The following is a 22,245-nucleotide window of genomic DNA, read 5'->3' on the forward strand; positions in this document are numbered from 1 at the left end:
GACAAGATGTATAAATATCAGTACAATTCAACAATGAAATGAAACGGACACACTAAAATATTTAATCAGTGATTCATATGTATTATTTGTTTTACGCTCAGCTCTCAGCTGCTGATATTCCCCTGAGTAGACATGGAGATTTTCCATCCTCAGAACTGAATGTCCTGTTTGGTTGAAGTCCTTAAAGTTTTGTGCTGCTGCATGTGTCCTGAAATCAAACAGTCATTTTGTTAAAAATGACACAATTAAATGCTTTTAGTACTTCTGTATCCATTAGAGATACCCAGGTTGATATTCAGTAAAAACATGCAATCAAAAGATCGGGATTAATGCTCGCCGATCACAACAACAGATGACGCAAAAAACTTGAGCCAATTCTCAATGGAATTGATGTCACTACTGCATGGTAAGCACTTCATCCCCTAAATTGTTTGTATTTAAATTGCTCACCCCACGCTGCCTTGAAGAATTTTTCCACCATGTGAATATAGAATGAACCGAAACATGCTATCCAGACTTGTTAAAGTTAAAAATAGCAAAACTATATAACAAAACATCTGTTTTAAAACTCAAACCAAGTTTAATCTATCTAGCTGGATGTTGAATACTTAGAAAAAACCTTGAAAATAAAATAATTTCTGGTGGAAATTTCTGAAAGTTCACATCGCTTAATTAAAGGCTTTATAGGTGAGAGCAACCACTGCCTGTGTGTATATTGGATTCCTGCCTCTCATGTTGTTCATGTGTATATATGTATATTAGATTGACTATACACACTCACCACTGAGGATTCATATCTGGGGACTGACGTGGCCCCACGATGGTTCAGACAGTACAGCACAGCATCATGAACAGAGGCGAAAAGACGTTGCTTTGTTATCTTCTCAGAGAAGAAGTCACCACGCTCTAATTGTTCCACCACAGACGCTGAAGAGAAAACAGAAACCATGATGAAGTCTATTTATGTAGTACGGCCTCGAGGAGGTGAGAAGATGCTCACTTACCTTGACAACCAGCCATGTAGATATCTATATCAATCTCACTGAAGTCTTGGAAAATCTGTCAATAAAATAAGCACAAATTATTTCTCATCATCAAAAGTTGGAGCTGCGCCAACCCAAATTTCTTCCCTATCAAGTGCCATTATCAGCCCAATAATCTGTCTCACAGAGAATTATGAGTTCAGTTTCAGTTCAGTTTTCACAGAACAGTTAGAATACAAGTACAACACAATTATAAGGCATGTTGAAGAAAGTATAAGGGTCCCCAACTAAACTTTCAAAACAAAGAAAACATGGGGACATTTAAGACATTTTCAGTCATGTCTTACTATTCGTTCAAACCATTTGTTTGAACCAGAGGTTTTCAAAGTGGGAGGCAGGCCTCCCCAGGTGGGGCTTTCAGGGGAGGCTCAGAAGCAAGGGAAAAATATAATGTTAGTTATTGCTTTAGTTATTCACATGAGATCACATAGAATAGCCTAAATGTGCATGATTTAATTACAGAGACAGTTCAGAGATGCAGTATTAAGGAATATATACTGTTTTTCCCACTTACCAAGAGTTAGAAACTGATGAATGCCTTTGGACAGAAACTTTTTATGTATATGGTGTAGTCTGACCTTATGTCAAACAGCATTATTAGGCTATCCTGGCTCAATTGTTGAGAGTCTAGTCTACACCCAGGAATTCAGCAAAACTAAACAAGTAAATTATTCATTCATTCATTCATTGTCTGCTTATCCTTGAAGGGTCAAGGAGGACTGGAGCCTATCCCAGCTGACATTGGGCGAGAGGTGGGGTACAGTTCAGTTCTTAGGAACTGGCGACAAGTAAATTAAAGGGGGTGAATTTTTCCTAGTATGTCTGAGAGGAGGCCTCAGACTTTGAAAACCCCTGGCTTAAAGAATATTTGTCCCTTTAGTACTTACATTTTTCAAAGTCTTGATAGCCACTGTGTCAATGAAGTTAGCCGTGGAAAGGTTGATGATGATTGAGTGAATGTCCCAGGTCCATTTGCCCAGTGACCCCAGAGAGACCCGCTCCAGGTCGTGGCTCAACGTGTCCTCACTGCTGGAGCCCAGAGTGGTGGTGTCCCCGTCCTGCATCTCAGACATCCACCCTAAGCTGGTGCAGTCTGGATCTCCTCCTTTCAAGTATTCCCATCTACACTGGCCATCTGGTGTTCGAGGAGTGGTTGGGATGACAAACACGGTTCCGTTCTCCCTCTCTGTCCAGTGCTGCTCCTCCTTGTCTGTAACCTCTGTGTCCATGTGTGTGTCCCCCCAACGGGCGGCCTCCTCCTCCACAGAGAACACCGGTGCTACAGACAGCTGCTTTGCTGCCCTCTGTGCTCGTCTCTGCAGAGTTGGAAGAAAAGTGATTCAAACTTCTGTTAAGTATTAGAGTGTGTTGACTTTTTTGTAGTTTGTTCTGTCCAGTGTGACAACTGGCACACTTCAACCATCCACCTACTGTAACTAATAGGATTTTAGTGCCAATTTTCTTACAACATAAAGGACAAGGTGACCAATCATGGGCCAAAACAGCCCCAAAAAATCCTTGTATTGTTTGTAAAATGTATATAAACAAACCTATTCAGTTTTATTTCCTCTGTAATCATTAATATTAACACACAATTCATCACTATTTGTATTTACCATTTTATTTGTCTAGAAATGCACAAATTAAACACTGAAAAATATCTATAAACAATCCATGTTTCTGCAGTTATCTTATACTTCTCCAGCACTTTACCTCTCTCTTGGCTTGCCTTTTTGCTCGTCTCTCAGCCCTCCTTTCTCTGCGTTTCTGTTTGGCCTCCTGCCTCCTCTTATAGAGAATCATTTTACTGATGTCAAGCCCACTCTGAAAACACATTTAAAAAATAAGACATTAAAAAAGACAGGGCAACAATCTTAAACTTTAAATTGAGGAGATTAGATTAGATTTTCTTTAATTTTTCACTGATGATCGCACATTTATAAACCTATAAAAAAAAAGATGAACTTGCAAACAAACAAACAAGCAAACCATAACCAAATACAAAATAGAAAAAGCTTTGTTTGGGAGTTACATTTTTAGTAGTCCTGTATAATATCCACATCTCCCACTTTTCTTCCAGCTGTTAGTTGCAGTTTCAAACAATGTGTTCCCATTATGTTTCCTCCACTATCTCTATCTATTGCTCCTGGGTAGGGGGATCTACTTTAACTCACTCCCTTGTGATAGCTTTTTTACTTCTGACCAAATACCAATCTCTTATTCATAAATTAAGATTATGCACATAGAGGACCTTTCAGAGATGACTGAATGAATGAATGAATGAATGAATGAATGAATGAATGAATGAATGGGTTTTGGAGTTATGTTGCATAAAACAAGGAAATTATTATGGCCATCTTTTACTATATTCTGCCATTTTATAGAAAAAATGCAGAGAAAATAATAATCACATGACTCAGTAATGAAAACAATTATTAGTTGCAGCCCTAAAATAAATTTACCATTAAGAAAGAAAACAAACCTTTTCTTTCAGAGCTTCAAGATAGAGCTCTGCATTGGCAAAATACACTGTAGCAGAGGAGCGAAATATAGTAATGCCTGGAATCTCCCTTGCCTGCCAAAGCAGCAAAAAAAAAAAAAATCATCAGGTTTTTGCAATGAGGGTAAAAAAGCTTTCATTTATGGCTTTACATGTTTCTATTTTACCTCTCTGTGGGTCTCTATATCCACGTACAGTTCTGTACCTGGAACATTTCCCAGCACAGAGTATGTTGGCCTGAATGGGATTTAAAATGAAAACATAAAATGAATATGTGGCAATATGTCTGTATACAGGATTTTGTCTAATCTGGCAGATCTTGAAGCTTAACATTACTAATATTGTCTTTTGCACTCACACACAGTATGACTCAGATACTGAGGTGAACTATATATTATGATGAGGTGCAGAGGGGTCTTACAGCTGAGTTCTGAAGATGACAGTAAGCAGAGCAAACATGATCGAAGCTGCAAGACCCAGATCCAGATTAAAAAGAAGTGTTGACACCCAAGTGACCAACCAAACCATCTGGGGAGACATGGCAGAGACATTACTCAGTGTAACAATGAAAGGGACACAAGAATAATGACCTGCTCCAGATTCAACAACAGAGCAATAATTTAACCTCTCACCAGATCGATCTTGCTGCTTTTCCACAGTGTAACAATGTCAGAGTACTGTTTGAACATTCCCTTCAGATTTACAAAGACAATCGCTGCGAGGATCGCCTAAAACAAACACACACACACAAGTTTTCACATGATTAATCAGACGTGTACCTGTAAGCCTGAATGAGTAAAATGAAAAAATCCATTACATTGCATGAAATATGTCATGCATCATAAATAATTAGTGTATATCACTTTACAGTAAAGACAAGTAGTAGAGCAACAGAACCTTTGGCAGCTCCTGGAACAGGGGTCCAAGTTTCAGTATAGTTACCAACACAACTAAAGCTGAGGCCACTCCTGCCATCTGCAAATACAACAAAAAATGTGTTCCAGGTTTTACTGAACAATCTGTGTTCAGCAAGCATGGTAATATACTACTTTGTTTAGCAGAGATGGATGAAAACCATTGTTGACGAATAACTTGAATATATGAATATATACCTCCATCACTTAATGGTATGCAAGCAACTACCATGTTTTCAATAATTCATTGATTTGGTATATTGTTTAGATAAATAATAAATGCCTCTCTGTGTGCACAGTTGTGTTCAGGCGCATTGCCATTAGCTGCAGAAACAATCAGGTTTACTGGCCTCCCTGAAGAGAAAAAACTTTGTGATTTAGGTGAGTCCATTTCATGTTTTGTTGGTCACCGTGGTACAATTGGTTTGATGATTTAAGGGGTACTCTTTTTAGTAAAATGTCTTTAATTTCTGATGCGTTGTTTAGATCAGTGGTTCCCAACCTTCTTCTTTGAGGGACCCCTTTTCTATCATTCAGTAAATTGACAATGCCTTTATTTATTTAGTAAGTTTTCTTAGACACTTTGACCATTCCCCGCCACAAGCTTAAGCTATGTTTAGGCATTTATTTGTACAGTATGGCATAGGAGACAAAGCTGTTTACTGACTAACTGACTAAATTGTAAACTGATGAAGTTAAAACTGCTGTAAAGTTCTAGAACCATTATGTGTTGAATTTCCACACAGTTCTTATATACTGTACATGAGGTGGTTATATTTGTTAGGCCAGGTTGTTGAGGTCAGTCTGTTATGTCATTTCATAAATAATTCAACATTATTTCCTTCTTATGCCATCTCAATCATCCTTAACTAGGTCACATTCATTACATATTTACAGGACAACTATTGCATGTTGCGTCTCCACAGTACAGAATTAGAATGATGTTGGCTCATATAATGCTGTCTTCTTAACTGTTATGTTGTTTTTGTAATGTTGTCACATTCACTCACTTGTGTTTTTCCTCCAGTGGTCTCTTGGATGAGACTTCGAGACATGGAGGGGCAGACAGAGTAACACTGGAAGAAGCCTCCCACTGTGTTACTGAGACCCAGAGCCACCAACTCCTGCAGGCGGGTGAAACAGAGAAAGCGAAAATGATTGTATGTTTCCTGATCTTCAGAATTCAACAGGTATTTGATGAGAATTTTGGCTTACCTGGTTACTGTCCACCTTGTATCCATGTTTCAGTGCAAATGTTTTTCCAAGTGAAATAGATATGGCATATCCAACAATGGCCAATGCGAAAGCATCACCGATGACTTCTCCAAAAAGACTCACATCTGGTACACTGGGAGAACTTAGACTGATGCACAGGAGGGAGGAGAAGTAGCTTATGAGTTAGAACAAAACAAGCTAGAAATATGACTGAACAAATAATGACAGTAGTATAACAGAAAGGTAGAATATGCAGCATTGTTTGTAAAGGAAGCATTCAAATTCTCAATGAATGCAGAGACAGAGTTATTGCTGAAACACACAGCCGCTGCAGCATTTCAGCACATCATATGTCATGCAGGGCAGAACGTCAACCACACACAGCACACTGTACATAACTCAGGTTATTTCTCAAACTCAACAACTAGTTTCTCCACTGTTTGTGCAGAGGAAGTGCAGCTGATGGGACAAAAAGCATTTTTTCACAGGCAGTGTGACTGGAAATAGGACAGTGGCTTGAATTGTTGCAGGGCAGTGCGTCCTTGCACCTGGCAGCAGGTGGTGTAGGACTTGTTCATAAAAAATAATAGGGGAGGTTGATATTTGCCATAGAATTAATTAAAAAGTGAATGCTGTTAGTGAGAGCAAAGCAGTGAACCAGAGAAATAAAACGTTATTTTCTGATTGTTTCGCAGCAATTAAATTATATAGTTATATATCATAAATTATAAATAAAGGCACCCACGCCTCTGCACAACACTGGATTTTGTGTGAATACCAGGGATGGGTCATGATTTTCAAAAATTAAAAATAGTTCATGTGACGATCATTTTGTCTTTTAAAATCTGTTTTCCCTTGTTTGTTTCTCTTATTTAACCGGCAGCTGGAAATAACACGATACTACCAGATCTTGTGATAATACAGGTCCAGGTAGTATCGCAGACGGGACATCTGCAGACCCTGACGTATTTTATATGAGAGAGACTGTTTACTGAATTTTTACTGGTCCCAAACTAAATGACACCATGTCAGGAAAACAGCACAAATTGTTATTGTTACACATAAAGTCAGAGGGCAGGGTCTGTACAGATAATCTCACACTGTTCTGGTGGGTCATAATGATTTAGAGGAATTAGGTTTAGACACTTTTTCCCCCCAGGGAGATGCTGCATAGTGCACCTTTAAATCCAAATGCTTACCCACTGGGAATTTCTCCAACAACTGAAATAGTGTAGTTGTTGTTCAAGTAGGCATAGGATGATATCAATGTTCCCACCACAATCTAAAGCCAAGAAAGAAAACATGCAAATCATAAACACACACAACAAAGCCACATTTCACATAGCATTTCAAACCTTCAATCATTAAAAGTCTGGTAAATCATATGCTAGATGTGAACCTAATTATTAGCCACAAATATGTCCTTTTTGCTGTGAGTTGCACAAATTCAGGCCCTGGTGCTACTGCTGACTCAGCTGCTTGGTTCCACTGTGTCTGTGCTTTTTTTTTCAGTGCTGCAACATCAGCAGCAGCAGCAGCAGCAGCAGCAGCACAGAGCGCAGAGGTGATAACATGTAGAGAGGCCAGACAGAGAGTGTGTCCTCGTGTCAACTGACTGTGATGAGCTCCACTGGGATAGGCACTGGCAGCTTTGGACTGAGAAAAGAGTTGAGCTCCTTGGCAGCAATTAAAAACACCATGGACACAGTACTGACCACCAGGGTAGGGAGATGAGTTTGGGGCAACAAGGAGCAAACATCCTTGAGAGTCTGAAAAAGGAGAAAGGTCAAGCAGGAGGTGGTTATGGTTTACAGCTGGACACAGATAAACACACATTCTTAGCTGCACACACTGATAATTATCTTTTTTCCATCAAACATCCATTATTTTTAGCTCTTGAAACAGTGTTGTAATGTCACATCCTGTTGGTTTACACATTTCATTAATCCTGGTCAAATAAAAGTTTTGTGATTATCAGTGCTGTAACAGAAAATGCAGTAAGATCGGTTCTCTTGTATCAGAAAAAACACAGCAATCACAATACTCGACAGTACTCACATAAACTAGTGACAATGGTCCACTAAACCGTGTTGGTGAAACTCCAAAGATGTACTTCAGTTGTGCCACCACAGCATGGGCTGCAGCAGCTGTTGTGTACGCCCGCACCAGAGGTTCAGACAAGTACGTCCCTACAAATCCAAACTTCACCAAACCCAGAACCACCTATACAGACAATCATTAATGTATATATGGATTTTGGCAGCTGTAACAACAAAATAAGTCATTGCTATTTCTGCGGGACGTTGTGTTCAGACCTGAATCAGTCCTCCTAGGACAGTGGTAGCAGCTGCCACCTGCACCCTGTATGAGTCCCGGGCGGTTATGTCCACCTCTACAGTGACATTGGTCCCATTTGTTTTAAGGTAATCCACGTCTGGAGCAAGTCTCTCTGTCACACTACCCACCATGATGCTGAGCACAGTAAATGTACCTATACACAATAAAATATGCAAACGTGTTATGATAGAGTAAGGTGATCAAAAATATCTTTGAAACTTTTTTGATACCACACCTGTAAAACAATACATTCTCTGTTAAATATAAAGTGCTTTTGTGTGCCTAGGCCTTTTTTGCTGTGGGATAGAGCATCATTTTTTAAATACTAATATTGTATTAAAGTTTAAAATTCTGATATCATGACAGCTCTATTACAGAGGTTATAATACCCTTGTTACAACGCTTCTCTCTTTCAACATACCGATGGAAATGTGACGTGACGTTCCAAAAAAGATGTAGATAAATGCTGGATAGAGGGATGTGTAGAGACCAAATACAGGAGGTAAGGAAGCCAACAGTGCATAAGCCATACCTGTGAAAAACATGCTTTGTTTTATCTGTATTAGTTTACAAACAGCAAATATTTTTATTAAGTTTAACTATTCTTACTGTAGTATCACTGGCAAACTTTAATCATCTTAAAGTCAGTTTGAAAACATGGCTGAAGGAAAATCAGGTCACTTGGCATTGAGCTAAAAGAAACTGAATATAGCCAGTATTGGGTGTTTGGTAATTCTTTGTACTGATGAAACAGTTTTTTTAATGTCCCAGTTCAGGGGCAACAGATGAAAATTTGCTTTATCTTGTACATGTATTGTACAAACTATTGCTTGCATATGGCAAAAAGAGTCAAAACTATACATACATTTTACAGTTTGTCATTTTCCCTTAAATCATGAGATTCACTTAATGTAAAGACTATGACAATTTCCCCCTGAGGCAAAAAAAACCTTTTCTGCAAATTTTGTCATATTTACTCAACCATGATGGAGTTATTGTTGTACCTTGCGGCAGGTGCATTATCCCCACACTGATGCCGGAGATGAGGTCTGGCATCCCATAGTCCCAGACTGAGTACTTGGGCAGCCAGTATAACACAGGCAAGCTGCTCATCACACTGTGTTTCAGTCTGGGTACTGTACATCTGGAGAGGATTTAAAGAATACACAGAGACAAAAGTCAGTCTTTTTATTGGCTGTTGTTTTAAAGCATAAACTCACTGGAGATGGGTCTCTGATCATCTTTGAAAAGAAGATCAGACCAGACATCTACATCTACAATACAGTTACATGATCCAGCCATAAAATTTGCCTTACCTTAGAGAGTCTTTAAGCCGTTCAGTTAGAGAAGGGTGAGTGTCAGAGTGTGTTTTTCTCTGTGTTACCTCTTCCAGTCTCTGCTCATCCAGCACCTCCCGCTCCACTCTGTATTTCCCAAATCTGCGTGTCGAGTCCATCAGGCTGAATATTCCTAAATCTGGGAAACTTCACTTTCTTTACTCTGTGAATATACTGTAAAGGAGACTGATTCAAGAGACTTGTTCACTACAGTCCACCAGATTATACTACTGACACAAGAACAACTCTCTCTGCATATGTACATCATCTCGCCTAATGGTTAACTTCACTCAGGACGTTGTGGGCAGAACCTTTATGACAATGACGGCAGACCAGAAGATACAAAAGATATAATTATGGTGTAGAAGAGGAAAAATATTAGCTTAAAGATTGTTGAATTTCAACAGATGTCTGAGAGGTGAGTTTCCATTCTTCCAGTGTTTCCATTCACCAGCAAAACTAAACCTAATGAACCATGAAATCAGAGTTCGATATTAACCATGGCCCTATGACCCATAGTCACAGAATTGACTCTGTGGCACCATATATTCTATGTAGGCTGCCCCCAGTAGCTGCCGTGTTTTATCTCAAGCCTTTGTCAGCACAACGTTACAGTTCCACAAACATCCTGATTCCTTTGCTCGTTTTCTACGAAAACAGAAAACAGTGCTTGTCGCTTACCAGTTACCAATATTTTGCGGCTATGGAAGTATGGTTAACAAAGCCAAGTCAAATTACGAACAGGATCCTTACAGAAGAACTGGAAATACAAAAGGTGGACTGTGAAAAAACAGAATAGCAATGGAAATATAGGAGTGAATAGAAGCAGGACTTTACGTAGCTAGAATATGAAAGATCCAAGAACGTAATTTACTGTGGTGTGTGCAGTCAGGTTACTCAGTTAGCCAAGAAGTCTAGCTCATTTTCCATCAGAAACACCACAGGAAACACCACATCCCAAGTCATGGGAAAAGTGGACGATGCAAAGTTGAGGAAAGCTGTGTTAAGCTCCATTAAATTGCTTTTTCTGTTTTCTGTTTTCATTTAGGCCACCAAATTTAGGGGCTTGGTGGCCTATGGGGCCAGTGCTTAAAAATATTAGCATCTATCCCTGCATGAAATGTCCCTTCAAGTTCAAACTACAGTATATTGGTCAAATAAGTCTTTATAAAGGCTCCTTCTTAAAAAAAAATACCTAAAATATTTAAGATGCAAAGGGGGCTTTCAATTAATATCCAACACAAAGCTTAAAGTTGTTTACAAACTTTGTTATGATTGGTGCAACAGTCTCAAGAATTTTGATTTTAAGAATAAAAATTAAAAGACAATGTCTGATTTTTGACACGTGTGTGCCTGCAGTATACTGGGCCTTTAAGAGAGCACTGTCATGAAATCTGAAGCTGGGAGCAATGTTTCACTTAGGTCATTCCAGAGCTGCATACACGTGACCGAGGCAAACAAAAACTGGAACAGAGAACTACCCCAAACAAAGTAGAAGATAATGCTAATTGGTCAAATTAGGAATGTCCAAATAATTCACAATATTCATCACTGTCATGGCTTAAAAACCTACTCCCCTGATCACTCAAACCCCTCTGACCCACTTGCTGTGTGCCACAACGCTGTCTATTTTTGGGTTAGTAGCTCAGAGGGCCGCAGCAGTTAAGGGGGCACATATCTTTGTCTCTTGCAATCGCACAGACCCTCTCTGACCCCCCTGACTGACATTCAGCAACATCAACAACACATGCTGATGAAAAACATGGACATTTACTGGACTTCTTAGACCAAAGACAACACTAGACAAGAGGAGCTGATGACTTTGGTAAGGTTTTTACAAAGGAGTTGAATGCTGTATGATGTGGACAGCTGTAGTCTTAACTGAGTGCACATGTTATGAAGACAATAGGGGAACTTTACTGGTATTTATATCTGAGACATCTTATTATATCTAAGGCTAACTGGAAAATCATTTTGTCAAATGTCACTTTGCTTGAGACGGCATTGCACTAATAGTTCAAGTTCAACACTACTTTTAGGTAGTGTATGTGTACTGCTATTGTCTGTAATTTTGCAACTTAAGTCTTATTGCTCTTGTATAGTTTCTATTTTTTTATGTACTTATTTTATAGCCTACATATTTAATCACCTATTCTCTATAAATGTATCTATTTGTGTATGCTTTTCAATCAATAAAGGATTATCCTATCTTAAATTTTGATTTTTAGAATGGTTCTTGTTTAAACATGAAGTTCATTATCCAATAAATTTGCATTACTCGAGGATGAGGTTTTGTTGACTGATGTGGTGATGTAACACTGATTTTTTTATAGTTAGTCATGTAATACAATAGTTAACAATCTTTTATCTACATCTTCAAGTTCATGAACCTACAGTAAAATTAACATAACAATAAACAATAAACAAGCAGTTTTAGTATTAAAAGTAAACTGTGCAGCTAATCAAAGCAGCTTGTGATTATTAAACTGCAGTTTGATATGATATTGGTGGCCTGTGAAACATCTAGTTCTGTACTTTTTTCTTTGTTTTTCAGAGACAACCTCCTCACTAGTTATTCAGAGGGCATAAAACTTCCTGTGTAACGTTTTCAATATTATTGTTGCTGAAACGTTGAGGCAAAATGGATCTTACGGCCAAACATGGGCTGTTGTTGCTCGACCAGCTGAGGAACATGAGAGAGACGGAGCATCTGACAGATGTGGTGCTGGTCACTGAGGGCATCAGCTTTCCCTGTCACCGAGTTGTTCTCTCTGCCTTTAGCCCATACTTCCGTGTTATGTTCACATGTGGCCTGCGTGAGTGCAACAACAGAGAAATATTCCTGCGTGACACCCCTGCGGACAGCCTGGCCCTCCTCTTGAACTACATGTACTGCTCAGACCTTCCTCTCACCAATGCCAACGTACAAGGCCTCTCTATTGCAGCATTTCTTCTGCAGATGGACGACGTCTTCAATCGCTGTCAGCTGCACATGACCGAGAACATGGATGCTTCCAACTGTCTTGGTGTGTATTACTTTGCCCGTGACCTCGGTGCAGAGGACCTAGCTGACCACGCCCATCGCTACCTGAGGCAGCACTTTGTCCAAGTCTGCCAAAGTGAAGAGGTCCTGGAGCTGGAGGCCCATCAGCTGGGAAAGCTGCTGAGCTCTGATGACCTTAATGTTTCCCGAGAGGAAACCATCCTGGATGTGGTCCTTCGCTGGGTCAAACACAACACTCTGTTGGATGGGGAGGTCCGTATCCCACACCTTCCAGAGCTCCTGAGGAAAGTCCGTCTGCCCCTGATAAACCCTGACTATTTAAGAGAGGCGATTAAGAGGAACACAGCCCTGCTGGCTGAAGCTGAATGTCTGGAGATGCTCAATGAAGCCTTGGAGGCCACAGCAATGCATCCCTCAGCCGCACCACGCAAACTTAAGCTGCGGTACGGCATGGAGACCACAGATCTGCTGCTCTGTGTCGGGAATGACGGTGGTGGGATCAGGTCAAGATACAGCAGCTATACTGAGCGCAGCTTTTGCTATGCTCCATCCACAGGCCGGACGTACTACATCACATCGCCTCGGTATGGAGAAGCTCTGGGGTATGTGTGTGCCGGGGTGGTAACTGAAAGAGATGACATCATAGTGGCAGGAGAAATAAGTGCACGCAGAATGGCCCGACAGAAGGACATGAATGTTGAGATTTACAGGTAAGAAAGACATTTGGTGACACATTTGACAACTGCTTGACCCACATATATGATACTGATTGTTAGGTTGTGTTGCCAGATACAAAATAGAGGCCCAAGGAACCTGGGAGCGCCTGACATCAGCAGAGTACCGTGATTCATATGCTCTGGGATCACTGGGTGACACTCTGTACCTGATGGGTGGGCAGATGAGGCTGAAGAACCAGTTTCTCATCACAAACTGTGTGGAGCGATGGTCACTGCAAGGTGGACCCTGGCGCAGTGCAGCACCCCTTCCTCTGCCTTTGGCCTATCAGAGCGTGGTCAGAATGAAAAATCGCCTTTATGTGATGGGTGGTCGAACACCACAGGTGATCTTTACATGTTTTAAGTTTAGGGATACATGTCACTGGTATTGTAAAGGAGTTAAAATTAAATATCGTATTGAACATTCCTGGTGATATGATAGGCTGATAAGAAGACAAGTGTTGAAGTTTTTTGAAGTGTCTGAGAAATATATCAAAATTGCTATTTGCAATCATTGCTCAGCGTCTGTCATGCAAGGAGGAGGAGCCAAATCACATCCTTTCAGCGCTCCAAATTTAACTGCCCATCTTCAGAGCTGTCTAAAAACAAAACTTTTGCACACCTGATGATCAGCTGGTGCATAGAAGACTATTGGTCGACAATATAGAACAAAACAATTCCTGCATACTGTTGACTTCTCTTGTAATCAAAGACATTTAATTAGTAACGTTTCAGCACATCTTCATCAGGTTCTAAAATAAACTATTTTTAGCGTTATTACTTAAATGCCTCTTGTAGTACGTGTAGAAGTCTTTTTGTTCCATGCCATCTTTAGGGACATCATTCCAATCATTGCCATAAACTTGTCAAGAACAAAAAGAATGTGTACATTTTGAAAAGCATTGTATTTTATTTTTGCATCTGCCAGTGGGCAATCAAGATAAAAACAGGCATAATTAAGTTAATGCCACTGCAAGAGACACTTGATTTCTTCTGTACATTGGTATCAGCATTGCCATTTCAGATACATGGAAAAATCCAATATTGTATATATATATATATATATATATATATATATATATATATATATACCTGAATTCAATTTGATTCTTTTGAAATTGAGAAAATCAGACTTCATGAACACATTTTGAGCACTGACTATCTGTATCTGATTCTTCTTCTCTGTCTGCACCTGCTCTGCTTTGTCATTATTACCTCCCTCCCTCCTGAACCTTCCAGACATACCGGATGGATGATGAGCCTGACTGTCTTAGTAACCGTCTCCTGGAGTACGATCCAAACACAAATAAGTGGACAGAGTTAGGTCCCATGAAGTACTCAAAGTACCGCTGCAGTGCTGTTGCACTCAATGGTGAAATTTATGTGATGGGTAAGATACTTTGTTCTGTTAACTTGTTGAGAAAATTGACTATTTCAATGCATTTCAGTACACTGTATTGTCATGATCATGTCATGAATAATATGATTTTGCAGGAGGTATAGGGTGTGAGGGTGTGGATCGTGGGCAGTCACGCCGCTGCCTTGATGCAGTAGAGATCTACAACCCAGATGGAGATTACTGGAGGGATGGACCTCCTCTTCCATGTGCACAACTCTCACTGCGCACCAATGCCACTAACGCAGGAGTGGTGGGTGGAAAGATTTATGTGTGTGGATACTACAAAGGAGCAGGTAATGAAAGAATGTTCATATCCAATGAATGAAAAGTGTTAAAGAGATGTTTCAAAGTGACTGTATCACGCTTTCTATGTCATCTCTGTCCTTAGATCGTCATGATAATATAACAAAGGACATTTTGGAGCTGGACCCCTGGGATAACCGGTGGACAGTGGTGGCTCGGCGCGCTCTGATGCATGACAACTATGACGTCTGCTTGGTGGCAAATCTCAACCCAAGGGGACTCATGTCCCCACCTGCAGACTTGGTTAAAATGTGACACCGCTGTCAGAGAAGATCAAAGTCTGTGTGGGAGAAGTAGTGAATGAAATCAATTATTGATTATTAATGCACTTATTGCTGGGCCAAAGGCATTAATTTTTTCAAGTGGAAAAGGTCTTAGTGCCCTGCTGCATGAGAAAGGATCAGCAGTTAATGATTTGCACGTTTTTAGACTGATAATAGAGCTTTTTTACAGTAGCCACTGACATGAAATAGTAGAGTGAAAACAGATTTTGCTAAATATACTAATTAAGGTTTGGTTAAATTCAGTTTACTAAAAAGGCTCTGCAACACTAAATGGAACAGGGTCTAGCATCACTGGTAACAGCTGTGTTTCCTCTACTATTTCAAATCAATATGGCTGCTGTGACGAAGGTCGATTGACAGATAATTTGTAAATAGCATTTTGTTGTTTGCTTTTTTTTTTTAACTTGTTAACATCTGCAGAGACTGGTCATCTGAAATCTGGAAATCTGCATATCAACAACACCAGGATGTGAATTATGAATATAATTAGGGATGTAACATACGATCGTTTTAATTTTTGATGAATCTGGTGATTCATATATTTCTTGATTAATCAATTAATCATTTAGTTTATGAAAAGTCCAATACCGAGAAAATTACATTCACAATTTCTCAGAGGCCATACTGATGTTTGTTTTTGTGATATTCAATTTACTGTCATGTAGGACAAGAAAAATCAGAAAGGTGGGAAACAGAAGATGTTTAATATTTTTGGTTGGAAAAGGACTTAAAGTTATTAACTGATCATCAAAAAAGTTGCAGATTCATTTTCTGTCAATTAACTAATCATTGAAGCCCCAGTTATAGCCTAACTACAGACTTCTGGCTTTGATATAAATTATACCAAAATGGTGGTAAAGTATTTAGTCTGTTATTACAGAGGAAATATTACAGATTTTATGACAACAGTAAACTGACAGACTTAATTTACGCACAGTAAAAAAAAAACAAGAGAAGATTTTATATTGGATTAATGAGTTGGTTGTTTTTGTGCTATGCTTGCTAAAGCAAAATAAAACTGTTTTTTTTGCTAATAAATATGCACCTTAGTGTTATTATGAAACATGGTTATTGTGATTTGAGGGCAGGATACAGTATGAAGTGATATCATTCAACTTTATTAATATGGCTCGATGCTGATTATTTAAAAATGCCACATAACTGGCCTGAATAATCAGTCAGTCTATCATTGATTGCTGCATTAAAGTCTATCTAAGATCAGAATTTGAGCAACAGTCACAGAAATTAGACAGAAGATTTGGTTTCCAATAATTATTTAAGAGAACTGTCATTTGTTTGCAAAGCCTTTCAGTTTATTTTCTGTCAGGTCAGCAGTATAAATACAGAATAAGTTAGTTTTAAAAAGTCAGACACTTTACTGTTACAGTATGTATTATGTCAGTAGAAAAAATTAACAAGATGAAACATGTGGAATGCTTTGTGGGTCATTCTGTCCCTAACTTACTTGTCATCAGTACCTTTTTACATACCTCTTCCACCATAACTATAAGATACAAAATACTTATCAATGTGTTCATTCTTTAAATAACTGAACAACTAATAGAACAAAGGTCACAAGTAATAAATCTAATTATCTAATGATAAACTCCAAAAGTAAGAGCACAAATGTTTCGGTGTTCTGAGTCCTTTACTCATCCTCTAGAACCCTTAATCAGAGTCCATGTCAAACAGGTGCCAGAGCCCTTCAGGTTTTGCTGGGGTCCCTGTTTTGGACTCAGATGAGATCTTATCTAAGATGGGTTCGATTCCTGCAAGGCACACAGAGCTGTTGCTGTCCTGAGACCAGCAACTGAGAGGGGTGATTAAACATCCGGCAGCTACGGATCTCCTCTTCCTGTTCGGTGGCATCAGACAGTCTGGGTTCAGACTGTCCTGGGTAGTTACTGCGTTTAGATCACGATGCTCACAGAGAAGCGTTGACACATTTTGTTGTTTGTTACAGTTCATGAGGGGTTGACGGTTTTCATCTGTGTGTCTACGCCTCTGTGAGAGCACCAGCGGCCTCTTTTTGCTCCTCCCATGGCTTTTTGGAGCGGATCTCCTCTTTACTATGAAACAGCTGGGACGCTGAGGAGGAACTTGAACCTGATTGTGCTCAAGGTTCTGTGACATACGTCTAAGCTCTGTCCTCTCAAGCTTATTGTCGTGCAGGATGTTGGAAAATGGCTGTTCAAGCTCTGGTGACGTCTGGATGGCACTGTCCATCACTCTCTCAGGGCTGGATTTAGCTGAGTGACCTGAGACTAAAGTGCTGAGCAGCTTCACAGCTGCTTCAAGCATGTTTCGTTCTCTCACCTGCTCGTCTCTCACACACTCCAGACTGTTCTTTAAGCTCTGCAGATTTGAATTGAGTTCTGCTGTGGTGTCTCCGCTCTAAATGATAAAAATGGACAACTGGTAAAAAATAGACACATGACCAGGGACTGAAATTAGCACCTGCCACCTGCTAAATACAGGGTAAATGCAGAGGCGGGAAGTAATAAAGTACAAATACTTCATTACTGTGCTTCAGTAGATTTTACAGGTATCTGTTCTTTATGTTACTATTTATTTTTCTGACATTTTACTTCTACTCCCTACAGTTTAACATAAGTATCTGTACTTTCTACTACTTACATTTTCATTCTGAGTTTGAATGCATTTGAGGAAAATTATTGATTATTATTTTTTTTATTCTTCTTTTTTTTTTTTTTTTTTTTTTTGCCAACGTAAGGAATACGATTCTTTGAATCTCAGATTCCCCACAAAGAAACAAAACAGACAATACAAGCCAAGAAAAATGCAACAAGACATAACAAACATGCAACAACATGGAGGAAAAAATAAAAGGTTATAAGTTATAAGGTTATAGGGCTGGACGATATGGTTGAAATCCATATCATTACAATCACAAGGGTCTTTCTCAAAGTCAATATACACCACAACATGGTTCCTTTGTGCAAAAATCACATCAGGTGTTCAGAATAATGTTCATCTCATTGAACCCATCGAAAATGCTAGAAGAGATAATGTTTCTACCATACCTAACTGTATCAGTCTGAGTAAAAAATGCCTATCATCATCAATTCAAACAGCAGAAGTATGTGTTAAAATATTAACAAAATAAATTAATAAAAAAAAACCTTCATATTGCCAAAAGATTCCACCAAAGGATGTTAAACGATATGACTGAGCCATTGTCCTGCCCGAAATGAGTGAGGAGGGCATTTCAAACAGTCAGAGAACCTAATTGATATCCAAATATATCATATCCTCAAAACATTATTTTTGATTTTTATTTTTCACCTTTCCAATATCAAAACCGAGGTCAACCCGATAGATGGGACAATGACACGTCAGTAACAGACCGTGGAGCAAAGGTGAGGTTCAGTTAGCTTTGTACAGAAACAGACAGTAGAAATGTCCTTCAGAGGGCTACTTTTTGTCTTTATACATTTCAGAGTCTGTACTTTTTTCACTTTTTACGTGGGTAAAGAAGTTGATTTGTACTGCTCCTTAGGTAAAGAATGTGTGTACTTCTGTCACCTCTTAGTAAATGTTGATGGTGGCAGGTAAAAAATTCAGGTCACTTGACCACAAACATTTATTAGCCACCTAAATCTTCTTTCACCTCACTGAATCTATCTGCAATAATCTTGACCATTCATACTATTTACCTTTTGCAACTTCTCCTCCAGTTCAGTCATCGTCTCTGTCTGTGAGTTCACTTTATTCAGCAAAGTCTCAAATTGCTGGGAAATGTTACTCTGAAGACTGTTCAGATTGTTTTGCACTGGCATGAATAAATAAAAAGACAGAAATGAGCACATTAAAAACTCATTTTCATCTTATTGAACTGAAGTCAATACAATTTAAAAATTCATGGAAACAGTTAGTAATTTTCCAGAGTCAGAGGAGCTTATGAGTGACTAATATTTAATCATTGGGAAAAGAGCCCCATCTACTGGCAGTAAGAAATGCTTGCTTGCTGCATTAACCATTAAACAAATCTACAATATGCAGACAAAAAACATATCAATCAATTAGGAAACTTACATGTTGACGCAAAACTTTCAAATTTTCCAAGGACTGTTTGGCACACAGCAGTATTTCTCTCTGTGCCAGCAACCATTTGTTGGATCTAAAAAACATTGCAACATTTTTTAAAAACATTTAGAATCTAGAAAAGAGGAACTGTGTAATTGAAAAAGCAATACAATGGATTTCTGTCATCACTTACATTGCTGAGAGTTTCTCGAAAATTATGACATTCTTTGGCTAAAGTATCACTGTTGAAGCAAAATGATGGATAGAACAGAAAATGTTTAGGCAATTTTTTTAATAATCCCACAATAAATTCATGACCAGTTGCATCTTTCAAGTGATATGAGAAGTACCTGTCAGATTTTTCCTTTGCCCTTTTCTTCTCCTCTTCAAATTTATGCAGTATCCCAAAAGCTTTGTTTTTGTCCTTTAATTCTCCAAACAGGAGAGGTTTAGTGTGATAACTGTTTGAAAACTTTGGGTCACTTCCCTAAATGACGATAAAATACTGAGGTTATGAGATATAGACAAATGTAAATTGTAAGCACTCATGCTCCTAAAAAGTTTTCCTTATGAGGATGGTAATCCAAGCTCACATCAATCAATTGAAAATATTTCACTCAAAGAAACATGTGGCCACCTGAATTAACTGAACTTGATCATCATGGCCCATTTAAGTGGAGTCTTACAATGACACATATGGATATATAGTAGACTTGATTGATTTTAAACTCTTGACTATACTATAGAGCTACAATATGCAATAGCAAAACAACATACAAACATTTCATGTTTTGTGGTTGAAATGATTGTTTTATCTATCTGGATTAGTGGCCTACCCTCAGACAAAGTTTGGAAACAAGGGTCCCTTCTTTAGTTTACTCAGATTCGCTCAGTTCCTGGATGTCCATGTTATCCCATCACATAGACGCTCAGCAATTGAGCCAAGATAATTTTAGATAACTTCAGACTACACCAAATACAAAAAAGGTCTGTCTAAGGTCTGAAAAAAAAACAATAAAATTTCTTTAAACTAGTGTATCTCTGAGCTATCTCTTGGACAAAATCACACATATTTAGATTATTCTAATAATATGTTTTCGCTCCCATTCACTGAGCTGCCCCTGTAACTGTTTGTAGTGTTGTATTTAATGTATTTAAGTGAAACTATGAAACATTTTATCAAACAACTTTCTTATTGTAAACAATGGTCTATTGCTGATACATATCACCATTTTTATTGCCCAGGCCTAGTGAGCAGTGTTGATTTGAAGATATAAGACAAACTCAACTAAACAGACTGCACACGGTAAGCTTTCACCTAGTCTTTTTTAACTTTCCTCCCAGTACAATCAACATGAATATATCCACATTAGCTGTCCCATTAGACTCATTATTCTGTTCCCTTATAAAACACTACACTGTGTGTAATCTACATGTAAGCAATAATGCCATTAAACCAGTGGGGTTTGTTCATGACTCTGTACTTGAGGATATTACTGCCTTTGCCTTACCAAGATTAGCCTATAAAATGAAGATGATAAATCTCACCTCTTGTGAACTGTGTTGGGAGGTCCTGGATGACACACTCATATCTTGAGACGTGCCTTGAGAATTTTCAGGCCAAAACTGAGACCCAAAGAACAGCTGAGACTCTGTAATGCTGGAGTAGCCATTGGCAGCAACATTTCTGTCCAATGTTTTGTTCCCACAAGGTTTGATGAGTAAAGAAAACACAAGCACACAAATTATTTGTGAAGCAAAACAAAGAAAGTGTTTGTAGAAATCAGGTAAACACACAAACATCCACATAAAACATTGCTGCACAAATGTAGATTTTAATGATCAGGTGATATTACTGTTTTTCAGATTAAAACTAGGGCTGCACAATAGGATAAAAAAAAATCATATTGCAATTGTATATTGCATTTCTGTAGCACTACAGCACTTAAATTAATGCCGGTTTTTGCATACATTTTTCCTTTAATAAAACAAAAACAAAAACAAACAAACAAAAAACTGCAGCTTCTGCAATTTGATATTGCAACATATTGTGATTTAAATAATAATTAGATTAATTGTGCAGTCCTGTTAAAAACTATAGAGTAAAAGCTAAAAAATATTAAGCTAATAGGAGTCATTGTTAAGTATTAGCACACTTAAGCTAATCACCCGTTTCCAGTTGCGATGCTCAGCATTTCTTTTATGTTCCTCATATGATTCATTGCCGTCGGTTACCTGTTTGTAAAGATAACAAAACAATAGTAATTTTAACAAGCTATGTCTTCTTAGGAGCATCAGTTCAGCTGCTGACAGATGTGTTGAGAGTCTCCTAATTTCACCTTATCAAGAAAGGGCTTCATTAGCTAGCTTTGATTAACACGGAGTCAGTTCTAAGTTACCATTAGCTGTTTAGCTAGAAAATCTTATCAAACCTTCACCAAAAAAAATTAAAAACTTAATAGTGTACAATTGTTACCGTCCATTAATCACGATAATATATTTTTTAAATTGACTCACGGTTCACCTCTTGTAAACTGTGATGAAGCGGGGGCGTCAGTGTGGTCGCGAGTGAGTCGCGGAAATTTAAATCTCCCGCCGCGTGATCTTTCAGAGCGAGGCCACCGGGCTGCATTCAGGTACCGCCGAAAAAAAAAAAAAAAATACGACGTTTGAGGAGTAAAACAAACTTCCAGTAAACACTGGATTGAAAAGCTTTTTGACTCGTTTTTTTCAATGAAAAAATTGTCAATGAAAAAAATATTTCACTAGACTCAATTAAAAGATGTTTTAAAGAGTAAATCAGTTTGCCTATGTTTAATGGATGCATGAAACACCTGTTGATGGACATTTTTCTTAGCTGGGACAGTACAGTTTTTAGTTTAGTTAGTTTGTGTGTTTGTGTTTGTGTTTGTGTGACATTTGACAATGCAGGACAATAATTAAGTGGTGGAATATTATTATTGATAATTCCATAAATGTAGGCTAACTATGCCACTATGGAAGTTGAGTGTGTATTGGTTTTGGTAATTTCAGCCATAGGAAATTTGCAAAGCTAAAGTACAATATGAGCGAAGGCAAAACTAATTTGGTGGCTGTCTTATAGAGCCCCATGTTAAATCCTATAGTTTTAAGAGCTTTATTATTTT

The 22,245-nt window shown here is 38.5% G+C and overlaps 3 protein-coding genes across 3 annotated transcripts; 1 reads left to right on the forward strand and 2 right to left on the reverse strand.

Moving 5' to 3' along the window:
• Window positions 1-104: 104 nt before the first annotated feature.
• slc26a6l1 (solute carrier family 26 member 6, like 1) lies at window positions 105-9,508 on the reverse strand. Its single transcript, XM_084743179.1, has 19 exons — window positions 9,326-9,508; window positions 9,014-9,153; window positions 8,431-8,541; window positions 7,988-8,163; window positions 7,731-7,895; window positions 7,289-7,441; window positions 6,872-6,954; window positions 5,673-5,820; window positions 5,468-5,581; window positions 4,441-4,518; window positions 4,176-4,271; window positions 3,965-4,071; window positions 3,711-3,780; window positions 3,526-3,618; window positions 2,757-2,867; window positions 1,931-2,359; window positions 1,005-1,059; window positions 782-927; window positions 105-122 (listed from the first exon to the last, which is right to left on the reverse strand). Exons 1-19 carry the CDS (start codon window positions 9,463-9,465, stop codon window positions 105-107), a joined length of 2,433 nt encoding a protein of 810 aa, XP_084599305.1. The 5' UTR covers window positions 9,466-9,508.
• A 2,365-nt stretch (window positions 9,509-11,873) lies between these two features.
• On the forward strand, window positions 11,874-16,115 carry kbtbd12 (kelch repeat and BTB (POZ) domain containing 12). Its single transcript, XM_084734999.1, has 5 exons — window positions 11,874-13,060; window positions 13,140-13,410; window positions 14,306-14,456; window positions 14,561-14,758; window positions 14,854-16,115. The coding sequence occupies exons 1-5, from the start codon at window positions 11,988-11,990 to the stop codon at window positions 15,021-15,023; spliced, it is 1,863 nt and encodes a 620-aa protein (XP_084591125.1). The 5' UTR covers window positions 11,874-11,987; the 3' UTR covers window positions 15,024-16,115.
• A 596-nt stretch (window positions 16,116-16,711) lies between these two features.
• On the reverse strand, window positions 16,712-20,902 carry iho1 (interactor of HORMAD1 1). The gene is given in 6 exon segments (XM_084743192.1): window positions 16,712-17,446; window positions 18,730-18,845; window positions 19,109-19,193; window positions 19,293-19,341; window positions 19,450-19,586; window positions 20,648-20,902. Coding segments are annotated over 6 exon segments (1,377 nt in total).
• Window positions 20,903-22,245: the final 1,343 nt, after the last annotated feature.

The sequence above is a fragment of the Lutjanus erythropterus genome, chromosome 2, assembly GCF_056507025.1.
Source record: "Lutjanus erythropterus isolate fLutEry1 chromosome 2, fLutEry1.hap2, whole genome shotgun sequence".
NCBI lineage: Eukaryota > Metazoa > Chordata > Actinopteri > Lutjaniformes > Lutjanidae > Lutjanus > Lutjanus erythropterus.

Excerpts from the sequence above, each read along its gene's own strand:
- kbtbd12 (XM_084734999.1), top strand. The coding sequence starts at position 11,988 with ATGGATCTTACGGCCAAACATGGGCTGTTGTTGCTCGACCAGCTGAGG. Across the intron at positions 13,411-14,305 it reads TGGGTGGTCGAACACCACAG|ACATACCGGATGGATGATGA; the intron begins GTGATCTTTACA and ends TGAACCTTCCAG. Across the intron at positions 14,759-14,853 it reads TGGATACTACAAAGGAGCAG|ATCGTCATGATAATATAACA; the intron begins GTAATGAAAGAA and ends CTCTGTCCTTAG.
- slc26a6l1 (XM_084743179.1), bottom strand. The coding sequence starts at position 9,465 with ATGGACTCGACACGCAGATTTGGGAAATACAGAGTGGAGCGGGAGGTG. Across the intron at positions 8,542-9,013 it reads GATAATGCACCTGCCGCAAG|GTATGGCTTATGCACTGTTG; the intron begins GTACAACAATAA and ends TGTTTTTCACAG. Across the intron at positions 8,164-8,430 it reads GTCACGTCACATTTCCATCG|GTACATTTACTGTGCTCAGC; the intron begins GTATGTTGAAAG and ends TATTGTGTATAG.